This window comes from Hemitrygon akajei, chromosome 18, assembly GCF_048418815.1.
Source record: "Hemitrygon akajei chromosome 18, sHemAka1.3, whole genome shotgun sequence".
In the NCBI taxonomy this organism is placed as follows: Eukaryota; Metazoa; Chordata; class Chondrichthyes; order Myliobatiformes; family Dasyatidae; genus Hemitrygon; species Hemitrygon akajei.
The window spans coordinates 70,142,050-70,159,591 of NC_133141.1; the positions used below are offsets into that span (position 1 = coordinate 70,142,050).

At 45.9% G+C, this 17,542-nt stretch overlaps 1 protein-coding gene across 1 annotated transcript; it reads left to right on the forward strand.

The window, feature by feature from the left end:
• The first annotated feature begins 3,513 nt into the window (after nucleotides 1-3,513).
• On the forward strand, nucleotides 3,514-12,708 carry LOC140741590 (G-protein coupled receptor 39-like). The gene is made up of 2 exons (XM_073071894.1): nucleotides 3,514-4,345; nucleotides 9,015-12,708. The coding sequence occupies exons 1-2, from the start codon at nucleotides 3,514-3,516 to the stop codon at nucleotides 9,314-9,316; spliced, it is 1,134 nt and encodes a 377-aa protein (XP_072927995.1). The 3' UTR covers nucleotides 9,317-12,708.
• Nucleotides 12,709-17,542: the final 4,834 nt, after the last annotated feature.

The following is a 17,542-nucleotide window of genomic DNA, read 5'->3' on the forward strand; positions in this document are numbered from 1 at the left end:
TATCAAGTCACCTCTCATCTTCCTTTGCTCCAAAGAGAAAAGCCCTCGTTCACCTAACCTACCTTCATCGGACATGCTCTCTAATGCAGACAGCATCTTAGTAACTCTCCTCTGCACCCTCTCTAAAGCTTCCACATCCTTCCTATAAAGAGGCGACCAAAACTGAACACACCATAAACAACCCTATCAACTTGCGCGGCAACTTTGAGGGAGTTTATTCATTAGATGGAGAGGGTGCAAAAGAGGTTAGCCTGGATTTTGACTCCACATGCCTTTGGACAAACTTGGGTTGTTTTCCCTGGAGCAGCGGAGGCTGAAAGAAGACCTGATAGTGTTTTATAAGAGTATGGGGGGCAGCTGCGTATCTTTTTCCCCGGGGTCGGAATGTTTAACACCAGGAGGCATACATTTAAGGTGAGAGGGGGTATGTTCAAAGGAGATGTGAAGGGCAAGTTATTTCACACAGAGGGTGGGTGCCTGGAACGCACAGCCTGTGGTGGTGTTAGAGGCAGATACAATAGACAATAGGTGCAGAAGTAGACCATTCGGCCCTTCAAGCCTGCACCGCCATTTTGAGATCATGGCTGATCATCTACTATCAATACCCGGTTCCTGCCTTGTCCCCATATCCCTTGATTCCCCTATCCATAAGATACCTATCTAGCTCCTTCTTGAAAGCATCCAGAGTATTGGCCTCCACTGCCTTCCGAGGCAGTGCATTCCAGACCCCCACAACTCTCTGGGAGAAGAAGTTTTTCCTTAACTCTGTCCTAAATGACCTACCCCTTATTCTTAAACCATGCCCTCTGGTACTAGACTCTCCCAGCATCTGGAACATATTTCCTGCCTCTATCTTGTCCAATCCCTTAATAATCTTATATGTTTCAATCAGATCCCCTCTCAATCTCCTTAATTCCAGCGTGTACAAGCCCAGTCTCTCTAACCTCTCTGCGTAAGACAGTCCAGACATCCCAGGAATTAACCTCGTGAATCTACGCTGCACTTCCTCTACAGCCAGGATGTCCTTCCTTAACCCTGGAGACCAAAACTGTACTCAATACTCCAGGTGTGGTCTCACCAGGGCCCTGTACAAATGCAAAAGGATTTCCTTGCTCTTGTACTCAATTCCCTTTGTAATAAAGGCCAATATTCCATTAGCCTTCTTCACTGCCTGCTGCACTTGCTCATTCACCTTCAGTGACTGATGAACAAGGACTCCTAGATCTCTTTGTATTTCTCCCTTACCTAACTCTACACCGTTCAGATAATAATCTGCCTTCCTGTTCTTACTCCCAAAGTGGATAACCTCACACTTATTCACATTAAACGTCATCTGCCAAGTATCTGCCCACTCACCCAGCCTATCCAAGTCACCCCGAATTCTCCTAACATCCTCATCACATGTCACACTGCCACCCGGCTTAGTATCATCAGCAAACTTGCTGATGTTATTCTCAATGCCTTCATCTAAATCGTTGATGTAAATTGTAAACAGCTGTGGTCCCAATACCGAGCCCTGTGGCACCCCACTAGTCACCACCTGCCATTCCGGGAAAAACCCATTCACCACTACCCTTTGCTTTCTATCTGCCAACCAGTTTTCTATCCATGTCAATATCTTCCCCCCAATGCCATGAGCCCTGATGTTACCCACCAATCTCCTATGTGGGACCTTATCAAATGCCTTCTGAAAATCGAGGTACACTACATCCACTGGATCTCCCCCGTCTAACTTCCTGGTTACATCCTCGAAAAACTCCAATAGATTAGTCAAGCATGATTTGCCCTTGGTAAAAATCCATGCTGGCTCGGCCCAATCCTATCATTGCTATCTAGATATGCCACTATTTCATCTTTAATGATGGACTCTAGCATCTTCCCCACTACTGATGTTAGGCTGACAGGATGATAGTTCTCTGTTTTCTCCCTCCCTCCTTTCTTAAAAAGTGGGATAACATTAGCCATTCTCTAATCCTCAGGAACTGATCCTGAATTTAAGGAACATTGGAAAATGATTACCAATGCATCCGCAATTTCCAGGGCCACCTCCTTTAGTACCCTAGGAAGCAGACCATCTGGACCTGGGGATTTGTTAGCCTTCAGTCCCATCAGTCTACTCATCACCGTTTCCTTCCTAATGTCAATCTGTTTCATTTCCTCTGTTACCCTATGTCCTTGGCCCATCCATACATCTGGGAGATTGCTTGTGTCTTCCTTAGTGAAGACAGATCTAAAGTACTTATTAAATTCTTCTGCCATTTCTCTGTTTCCCATAACAATTTCACCCAATTCATTCTTCAAGGGCCCAACATTGTTCTTAACTATCTTCTTTCTCTTCACATACTGAAAAAAGCTTTTGCTATCCTCCTTTATATTCCTGGCTAGCTTGCGTTCATATCTTATTTTTTTCTCCCCGTATTGCCTTTTTAGTTAAGTTCTGTTGTTCCTTAAAAATTTCCCAATCATCAGTCTTCCCTCTCACCTTAGCTCTGACATACTTCTTTTTTAAATACTATGCAATCTCTGACTTCCTTTGTCAACCACTGTGGCCCCTTTCCCCCCTTTGAATCCTTCCTTCTCCGGGGGATGAACTGATTTTGCACCTTGTGCATTATTCCCAAGAATACCTTATGTATCTAATGTATCCCAAGATACATTAGAGACTTTTAAGATACTTTTAGATATGAGGGAAATAAGGATATGGTTATTTTGTGGGCAGAAGGGATTAGTTAAATTGGCTATTTGATTATTATTTTAACTGATTCGGCACAACATTGTGGGCTCGCTTCTGTTCTATGTTCTGTCTTCATTCTCCTGCCTTCTCGTGACTTTGGCGCCTTTACTGATCGAGAACTTATCAACTTCCAATGGACACGGGTAACTGACGTTACCTCTTTTGCTTTCCAAAAATTCAAAGAGCTCATAAATTCCTTCGAATTGTTCCAGCTGTTTTGTGTGTGTTGTGCAGTATCGCATGTTTCATAGAGTTCAGGTTAACGATATTGCCGGGTCCGCTTCCTCCCGGTACACAGCGCAGGCTGGGCTGGGCTGGAGAAGCGAGCGGGCGCCGGCCGCAAGGGAACCAGCACCAGTCCACTTACCGGATGCCAGAGGCAATGATTTAAAAGGTAGGAAGGTGGAGGGGGCAGACTCCTCGTGATATCCGGGGAGGGAGATCGACCGCACAGCGAGGGGGAGAAGGTGGGCGGAGATGGAAAGGGGGTGGGTTCTGAACAAGTCCAGTCAAAAGTGACCGAGACGAGACACCCGCTGAATTCGGCTGGGGAATCGGGACGGGACCCGGCGCCGGGAGCGGGACTCTTCACTTCACCGAGTGTGGAACTTTAACATGGGATCTGCCTGACACTGTGTCCGTGTGTGTGTGTGTCTGCCTCTGTGTGCTAGTGTGTGTGTCTGCCTCTGTGTACTAGTGTGTGTGAGTACGAGTGTAAGCTGTGTCTGTGTGACAGTGTGTGTGATTTTGTGTGAGTGTGCGCAGGTACTGGCCGAGCTATGAACATCTCGGAGGACGCACAGTGGGGAGACCCAGCCAACGGGACCGGAGGTATCGTCAGTGGAGACCCAGCCAACGGGACCGGAGGTATCGTCGAGCTGACTGAGACAGCTAAGATCGCCACCTCTGTGGTCTACGGGATCATCTTCATCTGCGGGGCGGCTGGGAACGTCCTGGTCATCCTGGTCATTTGGATGTTGAGAAGCAAGACCCTCGTGCAGAGGAGCCTGAGCTGGCACATGATGAGCATGGCGTGTTCCGACCTCCTCATCCTCACCGTAGGACTACCCATCGAGCTGTACGGCATCATCTGGTACCCGCACCCCTGGCCAATCGGAAACGCTGGATGCAAAGGATTCTACCTGCTCTGGGAAGTGTGCAGCTACGCATCGATATTCAACGTCCTGACCTTGAGTCTGGAACGCTACATAGCCATCTGTCACCCGCTGCAGATCAAGTTAATGGCCACATCGAGAACCAGCAGCTTGATTGGCTTGGTGTGGGCCCTGGCGTCCATCATAGGGTTGCCTGCTGCTTTTGCAATCGGTGTAGAAGATGCTTGGAAGCCCTTTAGGCCCCGAGGGGATGGAAGACCACCCCTCAACATTTGTACCAATATTTCCGGAAGGATGTCTCTCTTCCGGCTGGTCATCTACCTCTCTTTCTCCCTTTACGTTCTGGTGCTCCTGTTGGTGGGTTTTACCTGCAGGGAGATGATAAAAACCCTCCTCAGAAGTCGGCAGGCGTCTAGCACGCTCCAGAAGTCCAACTCCACGGGCAAGGTTACGCCAAGGTTTAAAGAGATAAAACGGCAAAATATTGTGATGCTGGGTGAGTATAATTCAATTGTAACATTCAAGAGTGTAAAGGAAAATGAAATAATTCTTACTTCAGTCCAATGTAGCACAAAAAAAAAACACAATCAGAATCAGGTTTAAAATCACCAGCATATGTTCTGAAATTTGTTGTTTCGTCACAGCAGTACAATGCAATTAAAATAATAAACTACAATAGGAAATATATATTAAAAATTAAATAAGTAGTGCAAAAAAAGACATGAGTTAGTGTTCATGGGTTCGATGTCCATTCAGAAATCAGATGGCAGAGGGGAAGAAGCTGTTCCTGAATCGTAGAGTGTGTGTCTTCAGGCTCCTGTACCTCCTCCCTGATGGCAGAGGGGAAGAAGCTGTTCCTGAATCATTGAGTGTGTGTCTTCAGGCTCCTGTACCCCCTCCCTGATGGCAGAGGGGAAGAAGCTGTTCCTGAATCGTTGAGTGTGTGTCTTCAGGCTCCTGTACCTCCTCCCTGATGGCAGAGGGGAAGAAGCTGTTCCTGAATCGTTGAGTGTGTGTCTTCAGGCTCCTGTACCTCCTCCCTGATGGCGGAGGGGAAGAAGCTGTTCCTGAATCACTGAGTGTGTGTCTTCTGGCTCCTGTATCTCCTCCCTGATGGCAGAGGGGAAGGAGCTGTTCCTGAATCGCTGAGTGTGTGTCTTCAGGCTCCTGTACCTCCTCCCTGATGGTAGCAATGAGAAGAGAGCATGTTCTGGGTGATGGTGGTCCTTAATGATGGATGCTGCCTTTTTGAAGCATCGCTCCCTGAAGATGTCCTCTATTCTGGGGAGGCTAGTACCCACGATGGAGCTGACTGAGTTTACAACTCTCTGCAGCTTATTTCGATCCTGTGCAGTGCCCCCTTCCCCCACCTATACCAGACGGTGATGAAGCCAGTTAGAATGCATTCCATGGTACACCTGTAGAAATTTATGAGTGTCTTTGGTCGGCACAACATTGTTCTCCTCAAACTCCAAGTGAAATATAGCTGATGTCGTGCCTTCTTTGTAGCTGCATCAATATGTCAGGCCCAGGATAGATCCTCAGAGATGTTAACAGCCAGGAACTTGAAATTGCTCACTCTGCCCATGACTAATCCCTCAATAAGAACAGGTTTGTGACTGCCTTGTCCTACTCTTTCTGAACACAATAAGTGCATAAGGACAATTATATACACAGATTGATTGTGTGTCCGTAAAGTGACGCTGGGCACAGGAGTGTCTGCACATAAGGTGACTGACAGGAAATGATAAAGTGGTGGTCGGGGGTGTGGAGGGGTGGGTTAGTGGGTGGAGGTATTGATCAGCCTCACTGCTTGGGGAACGTAACTATTTTTGAGTCCGGTGGTCCTGGCGTGGATGCTACGTAGCCTCCTCCCCGATGGGAGAGGGACAGACAGTCCGTGAGCAGGGTGGGTGGGATCCTTCACAGTCCCGGTGTGGATGCTCCGTATCCCCCTCCCCGATGGGAGAGGGACAGACAGTCCGTGAGCAGGGTGGGTGGGATCCTTCATGATGTTCCTGGCCTTTTTCCCGTAGTTTTCTGTGTATATGTCCTTGATGGTGGGTGGGCTGGAGCCGGTGACGTGTTGTAGGGCTTTGACTACCCGTTGTCGAGCCCTCCTGTCTGCCACAATGCACTGAAGAACATGCTTGGGATTAAGACAAGTGAAGGGGGTTGTAAAGGTAAACTGTTGTCCCATGTACTGAAGAAAAATGAAAAACTGCTCTTGTGTACCGATGAATGCATTACAACAGGCAGCACAAGGCAAAGCAATACAGAGTGCAGAATAGAGTGTACCAGTTCCAGAGAGAGTGCATTACAGACAGACATACTTTATTGATCCCGAGGGGAATTGGGATTCGTTACAGTTGCACCAACCAAGAATAGTGTAGAAATAAAGCAATATAAAACCATAAATAATTAAATAATAATAAGTTAATCATGCCAAGTGGAAATAAGTCCAGGACCAGCCTATTGGCTCAGGGTGTCTGACACTCCGAGAGAGGAGTTGTAAAGTTTGATGGCCACAGGCAGGAATGACTTCCTATGACGCTCAGTGTTACATCTCGGTGGAATGAGTCTCTGGCTGAATGTACTCCTGTGCCTAACCAGTACATTATGGAGTGGATGGGAGTCATTGTCCAAGATGGCATGCAACTTGGACAGCATCCTCTTTTCAGACACCACCGTCAGAGTTCAGTTCCACCCCCACAACATCACTGGCCTTACAAATGAGTTTGTTGATTCTGTTGGTGTCTGCTACCCTCAGCCTGCTGCCCTAGCACACAACAGAAAACATGATAGCACTGGCCACCACAGCCTCGTAGAACATCCTCAGCATCGTCCGGCAGATGTTAAAGGACCTCAGTCTCCTCAGGAAATAGAGACGGCTCTGACCCTTCTTGTAGACAGTCTCAGTGTTCTTTGACCAGTCCAGTTTATTGTCAATTCGTATCCCCAGGTATTTGTAATCCTCCACCATGTCCACACTGACCCCTTGGATGGAAACAGGGGTCACAATAAGGTGCAAGTCATAATGAGGTAGGCTGTGAGGTCAAGAGTTTATCTTGTCATACCAAGAGGATTGTTCAATAACAGGATCGAAGCGATCCTTTATCCTGGTGATACCTACTTCTCCGTACTATAGGAAACATCCTCTGTACATCTATTGTATCAAGACCAGGATTTCCCAACCTGGGGTCCATGGACCCCTCAGTTAATGGTAGGGACCCTTGGCATAAAAAAGGTTGGGAAACCTTGATCTAGGCCTTTGGGAGGTGCTGTTGCAAGAAATTCTGTAACAAATTCCCACTGCAGCAATGGTGCCCTGGTGGATGGGGTACACGCACTGAGCTGTTCCAGTTTCTTATCATATTGTTTCACTAACCTTGCATTTTAAAGGGCAAAAGATGTAGAAACAGAGGTTAAAGACCATATGGCCATTCAGTCCATCAAGTTTGCTCCATCATTTGATCATAGCTGGATTATCTTTTTTCCTCTCAACCCTACTTTCCTGCCTTCTCCCCAAAACTTTTGACGCCTTATCTTGACGCAATTACAGCATCAGCGATCAGGGTTCATTTCCTGCTACAGTTGGTACATTAGTTCTGTGACCACATGGGTTTCCTCCAGATGCTCCGGTTTTCTCTCACATTCCAAAATGACATATGTCTTAGTTGAGCGTGATTAGGTGGTGTGGGCTCATTGAGCCAGAAGGGGCTGTATCTCTAAAATAAAAATATAAATGGATGCAAAACTGGGCTGGGAAGTGGCAGATGGAGTTCAACCCAGATAAGTGTGAAATGGTTCATTTTGTTAGGTCAAATATGATGGCAGAATATAGTATTAATGGTAAAACTCTTGGCAGTGTGGAGGATCAGAGGGATCTTGAGTTCCGAGTCCATAGGACGCTCAAAGCAGCTGCGCAGGTTGACTCTGTGGTTAAGAAGGCATACGGTGTATTGGCCTTCATCAATTGTGGGATTGAGTTTTGGAGCCGAGAGGTAATGTTGCAGCTATATAGGACCCTGGTCAGACCCCACTTGGAGTACTGTGCTCAGTTCTGGTCGCCTCACTACAGGAAGGATGTGGAAGCCATAGAAAGAATGCAGAGAAGATTTACAAGGATGTTGCCTGGATTGGGGAGCATGCCTTATGAGAATAGGTTGAGTGAACTCGGCCTTTTCTCCTTGGAGCGACGGAGGATGAGAGGTGACCTGAAAGAGCTGTATAAGATGATGAGAGGCATTGATCATGTGGATAGTCAGAGGCTTTTTCCCAGGGCTGAAATGGTTGCCACAAGAGGACACAGGTTTAAGGTGCTGGGGAGTAGGTATAGAGGAGATGTCAGGGGTAAGTTTTTTACTCAGAGAGTGGTGAGTGCGTGGAATGGGCTACTGGCAATGGTGGTGGAAGCGGATACAATAGGGTCTTTTAAGAGACTCCTGGATGGCTACATGGAGCTTAGAAAAATAGAGGGCTATGGGTAAGCCTAGTAATTTCTAAAGTAAGGATATGTTCAGCACAGCTTTGTGGGCCGAAGGGCCTGTATTGTGCTGTAGGTTTTCTATGTTTCTATAAACAACCTCTGCTTTAAATCTTCCAAAGCTCAGTACAACATAGCATGTCTACAACTTACTAGCCCTAGCCTGTATGTGTTTGGGACGTGGGAGGAAGCTGGAGCAGCAGAGGAAACCAGAGAATGCTCATACTCCTTATAGAGCTGGACCCCTGAACTCTGGAGTTCCAAACTCTTAGAACAGAGACGAGGAGGAACCTCTTTAGTCAGACAGTGGTGAATCTGTGGAATTCATTGCCACAGACAACTGTGAAGGCCAAATCATTGGGTATATTTAAAGCAGAGGCTGTTTTTAAGCCTGCACTGTTCAATTAAACCCACATGGCAATTCAACTACTAATCTGTACATCTTTGGAATATGGGAGGAAGCCAGATCTCCCGGAGGAAACTCGGGCAGTCATGGGAAGTAAGTACAAACTCCTTAGCGATCAGGATTCAATTCACTAGAATTAAACCCTGATAGGTGATCACTGGCCTTGTAAAGAGATTGCGCTAACCACCACATGGGCTAACGGACCATTTCCTGTGCTGTAATGTTCAATGTCCTAATGTTCAATCTCTTCTGATGTGTTGTTTATCTATGCAGGATGTATTGTTGCAACACTGGCTGTTTGTTGGTTTCCGTTCCAAGCGAGGCGTCTAATGGCAGCTATTCAGTCCAAAAGCCAGTGGACGGAGCATTACTACAGTTCTTACCTTGCAATGCAGCCCATTACCAACTCTCTCTATTACATCTGCTCAGCCATCAATCCTTTCCTTTACAACGTGACCTCCAAACAGTTCCGCAAGATGTTCAGACAAGTGCTGAGAGGCTGCTGTTGGTCTGGCCCCATCCCATCGGTGTATGAGAGAAACGCACATTCAGACGTGAAACAAGAGCCCAATTGATGGAACAGGAGATTGTCCTTCACCAGAAATAACAGAATGAAGGAGTGTCTTCAGCTGCGAGATGAAGATGTATTTTAAATATTTTTCAAGAAGACTCTCCTGGTGTGGTAAAAATGTTTCAAAACTTGTTCCTTGTTCTTTTCTGATTCAGTAGCAAGGGCATCGAGTGATAGACTCAGTGGGCATTTTATTAGGTACAGGACTGAATCACGGTGTAGTCTTCTGCAACAGTGAAGTGGACAGTGCATCCCAATAACAGATTGTGTGTTTCCCCACAAGGCCAGCAGAGTAACCATGAGGGTTAACAGAACGGTGTCCTCAGACACACATTCATTGGTGTGAAGAGCTTTTCAAGAGCTACTTTCAATTATGGTATTTTGAAGGTCGAGTTACCTTCTGTACTCAAGAAATAAATTAACTACTGAGGATGTATACTCAATAGCTAGTTTATTAGGGACCTCCTGTACCTAGTAAACTGGCCATTGAGTGTATGTTCATGGTCTTCTGCTGCTGTAGCCCGTCCACTTCAAGGTTCAATGTATTGTGTGTTCAGAGATGGTCTTCTGCACACCACTGTTGTAACACATGATCATTTGAGTTACTGTTGCCTTCCTGTCAGCTTGAACCAATTTGGCCAATCTCCTCTGATCTCTCTCATTAACAAGGCATTTTCAGCCACATACTTTACAATCACTGGATATTTTATTGTTTTTTGCACCACTCTCTGTAAGCTGTAGAGACTGTTGTGCGTTAAAATCCAACCAGGAGATCAGCAGTTTCTGAGATACTCAAACCACCCCATCTGGCACCAACAATCATTCCACGGTCAAAGTCACTTAGATCACATTTCTTCCCCATTCTGACATTTGGTCTGAACAACAACTGAACCTCTTGACCATGTTTGCATGCTTTTATGCATTGAGTTGCTGCCACATGATTGGCTGAATGGATAATTGCATTAACGAGCAGGTGTACAGGTGTATCTAATAAAATGGCCACTGATATATTTTATTTTTTGAAAAAGAATTTCCTGGTGTAATGAAAATATTTTAAAATTCATTCATTCCTTATTCTTTTATGATTCAGCAGCAAGAGGTATTATATGTTAAAGGTTATAATAGATTACTTTATTAGAGTTATATAAAGAATAAATCACAGAAAGAAAGAAAATTGGTTAATCAAAGTTCAAAGTAAATTTATTATCAACGTACATATATATATATAATATATAATATATATCACCATATACAACCCTGAGATTCATTTTCTTGCATACTCAATAAATCTATAGAATAATAACCAGAACAGAATCAATGAAAGACTGCCCAACATGGATGTTCATCCAGAGTGTAGAAGACAACAATCTGTGTAAATACAAAAAGAAAGAAATAATAATAAATAAATAAGCAATAAATATGGAGAACATGAGATGAAGAGTCCTTGAAAGTGAGTCCATTGGCTGTGGAACATTTCAATAATGGGGCAAGTGAAGTTGAGTGAAGTTACCCCCTTTGGTTGAAGAGCCTGATGATTGAGGGGTGGTAACTGTTCTTGAAACTGGTGGTATGGATCCTGAGGATCCTGTACCTTCTTTCTGATTGCAGGAGCAAGAAGAGAGTATGGTCTGGGTGGTGGGGTCCCTGATGATGGATGCTGCTTTCCTGTTTTACGTAGATGGGCTCAGTGGCGGGAAAGGCTTTACCCATGATGGGCTGGACCGTATCTACTACGTTTTGTAGAATTTTCCATTTAACTACTAGTGGCTGAGACAAAACTACACTTAACCAATACTTATCACTAAGTCATGCCACACGATGCACTGCTAGAGGGAACTGCGTGTTCAACAGCTTGGCCAGTCTCCCCGTCAATGTCCTTGTCACTGTCTCCAGCTCTTAGCAAGAGTCATGAGCCAGCTCAAAAGAAGATCCCCCTTTTTTATACCTGTCAAAATCACTTCAGAAGTTTAACATAGTGTAGCAGTTAGTGTGACACTATTACAGCTCAAGGCATCAGAGTTCAATCCTAGCCTCCTCTGTAAGGAGTCCCTGTGGAATGGGTGGGATTTCTCCGGGTGCTCCAGTTTCCTCCCACAGTCCAAAGACGTATAGGGTAGGTTCATTGGTCATTGTAAAGTGTCCTGTGATTAGGTTAGCGTTCAGATGGGGTTGTCAGGTGTTGCAGGGACGGTGAGACTCAAAGGGCCAGAAGGGCCTATTCCGCAGTGTATCACCAAATAAAATAAAAATATTACCCCAGTACTTTTCCATCCCTTAGTGATACCAGCTTGTATCTTATCTCTTGTGACCTTTGGCTAGGCACATAGAGTCATAGAGCGCTACATCATAAAAACAGGCCCTTTGGCCCATCTGGTGTGTGCTGTACAGTTATTCTGTCTAGTCCCATCGATCTGCACCCCAGACCGTAGCCCTCTATACCCTCCCATCCATGTACTTTTCCAAAATTCTCCTGATTGTTGAAATCAAACCCACAGCTGCCACACTCTCACCACCCTCTGAGTGAAGATGTTTCCCCTGCAGAGAGTTCAGCAGTCTCATGGCCTGGGAGAAAAAACTGTTTCTCATCCCAACAGTCCCTGTCCTAATGCTACGGTACCTCCTGCTTAATGGTATGGGGTCAAAGAGATTGTGGGATGGGTCAGAGGGATCCTGGACAATGCTGAGGGGCCTGCTCCTGATAATTATCTCAAATGGGTGGAAGAGAGACCCAAGGAAGGCCAAGGTACTAAAAGCTCTCTTTACGACCCTGCCTAACACACAACTTAGAACCAGGTCAAAAAGGATTGAAACAAGCATGGAAACAGGTCTGTGAGGATGAAAATATTCCTCACCAATATCTGTTTTCAAGGATGTACATCCATTCCAAGCTGACACCATTTTTTCTTACAGATTTCTATTTTGTGTAACACATTTTAGCATATTTCAACACATCACTGGCACCAGCCAACCCGTCATCAAGACAGATATACAGAAAGGTGCCGGAAAAGAGCCCGTAACATCATGAAGGATCCCTCACACCCTGCTCACGGACTGTTTGTCCCACTAACATCAGGGAAGAGGCTACAAAGCATCCACAGCAGGACCACCAGACTTAAAACAATTACCTTCCCCAAGCAGTAAGGCTGATCAACAACTCCAGCTACTAACCCATCCTTCCACACCGCCCACCACCACCACTTCATCATTTCCCATCAGAGTCACCTTACGTACAGACACTCCTGTGCCCAGCGTCACTTTATGGACACACAATCAATCTGTGTGTGTAAGCTATCTTGTCTATTTATATTTATTGTGTTTTTATTACTATTGTGTTATTTGTCTTATTGCGATTTTTGTGCTGTATTGGATGAGGAGTAACAATTATTTCGTTCTCCTTTACACTTGTGAACTGGAAATGACATTAAACAATGTTAAATCTTAAACACTCTTGATCTTGAATCTTGAGGAATCAAATGTTACTCTTTCCTTACACCTCAGAATTAAACAGACCATGCCAGGTCAAGAGTTTTATTCTGCTATCTTAACTTAATCACGTTAATGCTAATACTTAAACCTTTACTCTGATTAAGATACCTCAATGGAATCTTGCCTCACAATAAACAAAATTCCAAATATTATCACAGGAACTCGCTGGAATTTAGGAGAATGAGGGGAGAATCTCATTGAAGCCTGTTGAATATTGAAAGGCCTAGATAGAGTGGACATGGAGAGGACGATTTCCATAGTGGGGGAGTCTAGGACTAGAGAGCACAGTCTCAGGATACAAGGACAGAGATGAGAAACTTTTTTAGCTAGATGGTAGTGAATCTATAGAATTCATCACCACGGATGGCTATGGAGACCAAGTCAATGGGTATACTTAAAGCAGAGATTGATAGGTTCTTGATTAGTCAGGACATCAAAGGTTGCAGGGAGAAGGCAAAAGAATGGGTTTGGAGGGATAATAAATCAGCCATGATCAAATGGTAGAACTTGATGGACAAAATGTCCTAATTCTGCTCCTATGTCTTATGGTCCAATTAAAAATAAAGTCCATTTTTTTCTGATTGATGGATAATCAAAAAAGGTGCTGGGTTACAGAGTGAATGGAGGACACAAGAGATGCTGGAAATCTAGAGCAACACACATAAAATGCTGAAGGATCTCAGCAGGTCAGGCAGCATCTGTGTAGGGGAAATGGACATGCAACATTTTGGGCTGAGATCCTTCATCAGGATTGGAAAGAAGAGGAGAGATGGCCAGGAAGGAAAGGGTGGCGCAGAAGCTGACAGGTGATAGGTAGATCTAGGTGAGGGGTGTTAGGGCATATTCTGGAGAAATGCTAATTTCAACAGCAACCAGTCTTCAGATCTGAATATGGATTATAAATCAAATTTAACGTTCAGCTCGGAACAATGGTCTTCCTGGAGCTGCATTTTAGAGTAAATTGCAGACCAGGAAAAATCCAATTGACCTGAGATGTCTGCATATGCATGAATGCAATCAACATCCCATTGCATGAAAATGGCTCAGAGACCACAGTAATTAACACACATTCTGGGTGTGCTGGTGGAAAGATCCAGGAATTTGAAAAGTTCTGCATAACTCAAAGGAAGCATTATGAGAGCATAGTAACTATAGAAATTGTCCTGTTACCTTTGTTCTTTAATGTACAAAGACGTGCTGTAATGTTGGGCCAGGGAGTCTCTTTCTCTCTTGAGTGACTCCAAAGGATGTCAGCTTGTGTGTGTCCTGAATAAATTACTTTATGTCTACCAGCTGTGTCTTTCTGGTGTCTTCACTCAGTCAGGACAAGCAGCCATAGCAGGGGTAGAAGATACAATAAATGACACAGATGAATTATGTCACAGTTTGCACAGACCTGGATCAAAGTCTCACCATTGTCAGGCAGATGTTCAATCTGTGGAATGAGAATCAGAATCAGGTTTAGTATTGAATTGAATTGAATTGGCTTTATTACTTACATCCCCCACGTACATCAAGAGTAAAAATCTTTATGTTACGTCTCTGTCTAAATGTGCAGTTTATAGTAATTTATAATAAATAGTATGTACAACAGGGCAGTCAATATAACATAGAAATACAATTGTATCAGCGTGAGTTCATCAGTCTGATGGCCTGGTGGAAGAAGCTGTCCTGGAGCCTGTTGGTCCTGACTTTTATGCTGCGGTACCGTATCCCGGATGGGTAGCAGCTGGAATAGATTGTGGTTGGGGTGACTCGGGTCCCCAGTGATCCTTTTTACACACCTGTCTCTGTAAATGTCCTGAATAGTGGGAAGTTCACATCTACAGATGTGCTGGGCTGTCCGCACCACTCTCTGCAGAGTCCTGCGATTGAGGGAGGTACAGTTCCCATACCAGGCAGTGATGCAGCCAGTCAGGATGCTCTCAATTGTGTCCCTGTAGAAAGTTCTTAGGATTTGGGGGCCCGTACCAAACTTCTTCAACCATCTGATGTGAAAGAGGCACTGTTGTGCCTTTTTCACCACACAGCCGGTATGTAAAAACTACGTGAGATCCTCAGTGATGTGTGTACCAAGGAACTTAAAGCTGTTCACCCTCTCAACCCCAGATCCATTGATGTCAGTAGGGGTTAGCCTGTCTCCATTCCTCCTGTAGTCCACAACCAGCTCCTTTGTTTTTGCGACATTGAGGGAGAGGTTGTTTTCTTGATACCACTGTGTCAGGGTGATGACTTCCTCTGTGATGGTCCAGTCCGAAGCCTGCATTCCGGGTCTTGATCCAGTCCGTGGACTCTGGACTCTGGGTCTTATGGCCATCCCTCCTTTCACCCTTGAGCCCAGATAGGATCATCTTGGCTTAAGGAGGTGCACCTGATGCCCATTGGTTGGCAGGTGTATATAAGGGGCTCTGGGACTGAGTCTAGTTGGGGGTGGTCCTGTATGTGCTGGTTTGCCTATTTTGACCTGTTTATTATGTTTGCCTGGTTTTGTTCTGTTTGCCCTGGCTTGGAGTACCCACTGTTAATCATCTAGTTCTGTAAGTGAGTCTTGAAGTCACCCTGGACTGAGCTCCCTTCTGATCCCTTGCCTCTGTTGGGTAAGCAGGCTGGACTGCTGTTGCCTGGTGGGGGACTCTGCCCCTTTCCTACCCCTTGCTTCTGATGGGTTGTGCCTCGCGACCTGCTCAGGCCCCTGTGTTCCTGCCTGGGAGGCTGGGCCCTGCCCAGGAGTTATGTGACCCACCCAGGGGGCTATCCTCCCAGCATTCCTTGTCCCATAAACCCATCCTCTAGCCTAGCCAAGATCTGGCCTTGCCCTGAACTCCAGGATCCTGCCTTGCCTGAACTATCTCTGAACCTCAGGATCACCTTGAACAGTCCCTCATGCATGCCGTGGTCTCCCCATCTTGTTCTATCCTTTAGTTGTTCCTGTCCTGCCCCTAGTACTTCACTGCCTGCGTCCTGCATTTGGGTCCAGCCTCCTGTCCCCTTATGAAATCCTCTCTGTAAGCTGCCTCATTATTATTTGAGCTGCAGCTCCTATCAGACCAAGTTAGGGAATTGGAGCAGGAGCTGGATGAACTACGGATCATTTGGGAGGCAGAGGCAGAGATAGATAAGAGTTATCGGGAGGTAGTCACACCGAAAAGACAGGAGGTAGGCAAATGGGTGACAGTCAAGAGAGGCGGGGGAGCAGACAGAGAGAGCAGAGCACCCCTGTGGCCGTTCCCATCAAGAATAAGTATACCGTTTTGGATACTGTTGGTGGGGATGACCCACCAGGAACAAGCTGCAGTGGTCCTGTCTCTGGCACTGAGGTTGGAGCCTCGACTAGGAAGGGGAGGAGGGAAGAGAAGAGAGCGGTATTGATAGGGGATTCTATAGTCAGGGGGGCGGATAGGAGATTTTGTGGGGAAGATCTGGAGTCTCAGATGGTATGTTGCTTCCCTGGTGCCGGGGTCCGAGACATTTCAGATCGGGTGCAGGTTATTCTCGAGAGGGAGAGCAAGAATCCAGATGTTGTGGTCCATGTAGGGACCAATGACGTGGGTAGGATGAGTGAGGGGGTCCTGCGTAGTGAGTTCAGGGAGTTGGGTGCAAAGCTGAAGAGCAGGACCTCCAGGGTAACAATCTCAGGATTGCTACCTGTGCCACGTGCGAGTGAGGCAAGGAACAGGAGGATTATAAAGATTAATATGTGGCTGAGAGGATGGTGCAGGAGGGAGGGCTTCAGGTTTGTGGATAATTGGGCTTTGTTCCAGGGCAGGTGGGATCTGTTCCAAAGGGACGGTTTACGCCTGAACTGGAGCGGTACTAACATTCTTGCAGGGAAGTTTGCTAGTGCTTCTTGGGGGGGGGGGGGTTTAAACTAAATTTGCAGGGGGCGGGGATCCAGAATGTGAGAGAGGATAGCGAGAGGAAGAATAAAGGACAGGTGGGGACTACACGGTTCCGGAATATTAAGTGTGTAGTAGAGAAAGGTGAGGCGGAACAAGTGATAAGGAGGACACATGTACAGAGGGATGGTCTGACGGAACATGGAGTTAAATGTGCAGAAAGAATAAGTAAATTTAGGAAGGACAACAAAATTCTAGGGGCGTATAGCCAGATGGGAGTTCAGGGAGCTGGGTTAAGCACAATAGGTAGCGATTCAAACAGAGAGAGGAGAAATGGGCTAAAAATTCTATATCTGAATGCACGAAGTGTCAGAAATAAGGCGGATGAGCTTGAAGCCCAGGTGCGAATGGGTAACTATGATGTTGTTGGGATAACGGAGACATGGCTGCAGGGAGATCAGACCTGGGAAATGAATGTACAAGGGTATACGTGCTATCGTAGGGACAGAAATGTGGGCAGAGGGGGTGGGGTGGCCCTGTTGGTGAGGAATGAGATTCAGTCCTTTGCAAGGGGGGACATAGGGTCAGGAGAAGTAGAGTCTGTGTGGATAGAACTGAGGAACAGTAAGGGCAAAAGGACCCAAATGGGTGTTGTCTACAGGCCACCAAACAGTAGCATGGATATTGGGTGCAAGTTGAATAGGGAGTTAACATTGGCATGTGGCAAAGGTAATGTCACAGTAGTTATGGGGGATTTCAACATGCAGGTGAACTGGGAGAATCAGGTTGGTGCTGGACCACAGGATAGGGAGTTTGTAGAGTGCCTACGGGATGCATTCTTGGAACAGCTTGTATGAGAGCCGACCAGGGACAAGACTATTCTGGATTTAGTGTTATGTAATGAACAG

Bases quoted from the DNA above. Each gene is read 5' to 3' on its own strand.
- LOC140741590 (XM_073071894.1), top strand. From the start codon at position 3,514: ATGAACATCTCGGAGGACGCACAGTGGGGAGACCCAGCCAACGGGACC. The intron at 4,346-9,014 runs GTGAGTATAATT...TTATCTATGCAG, and splicing joins GCAAAATATTGTGATGCTGG to GATGTATTGTTGCAACACTG.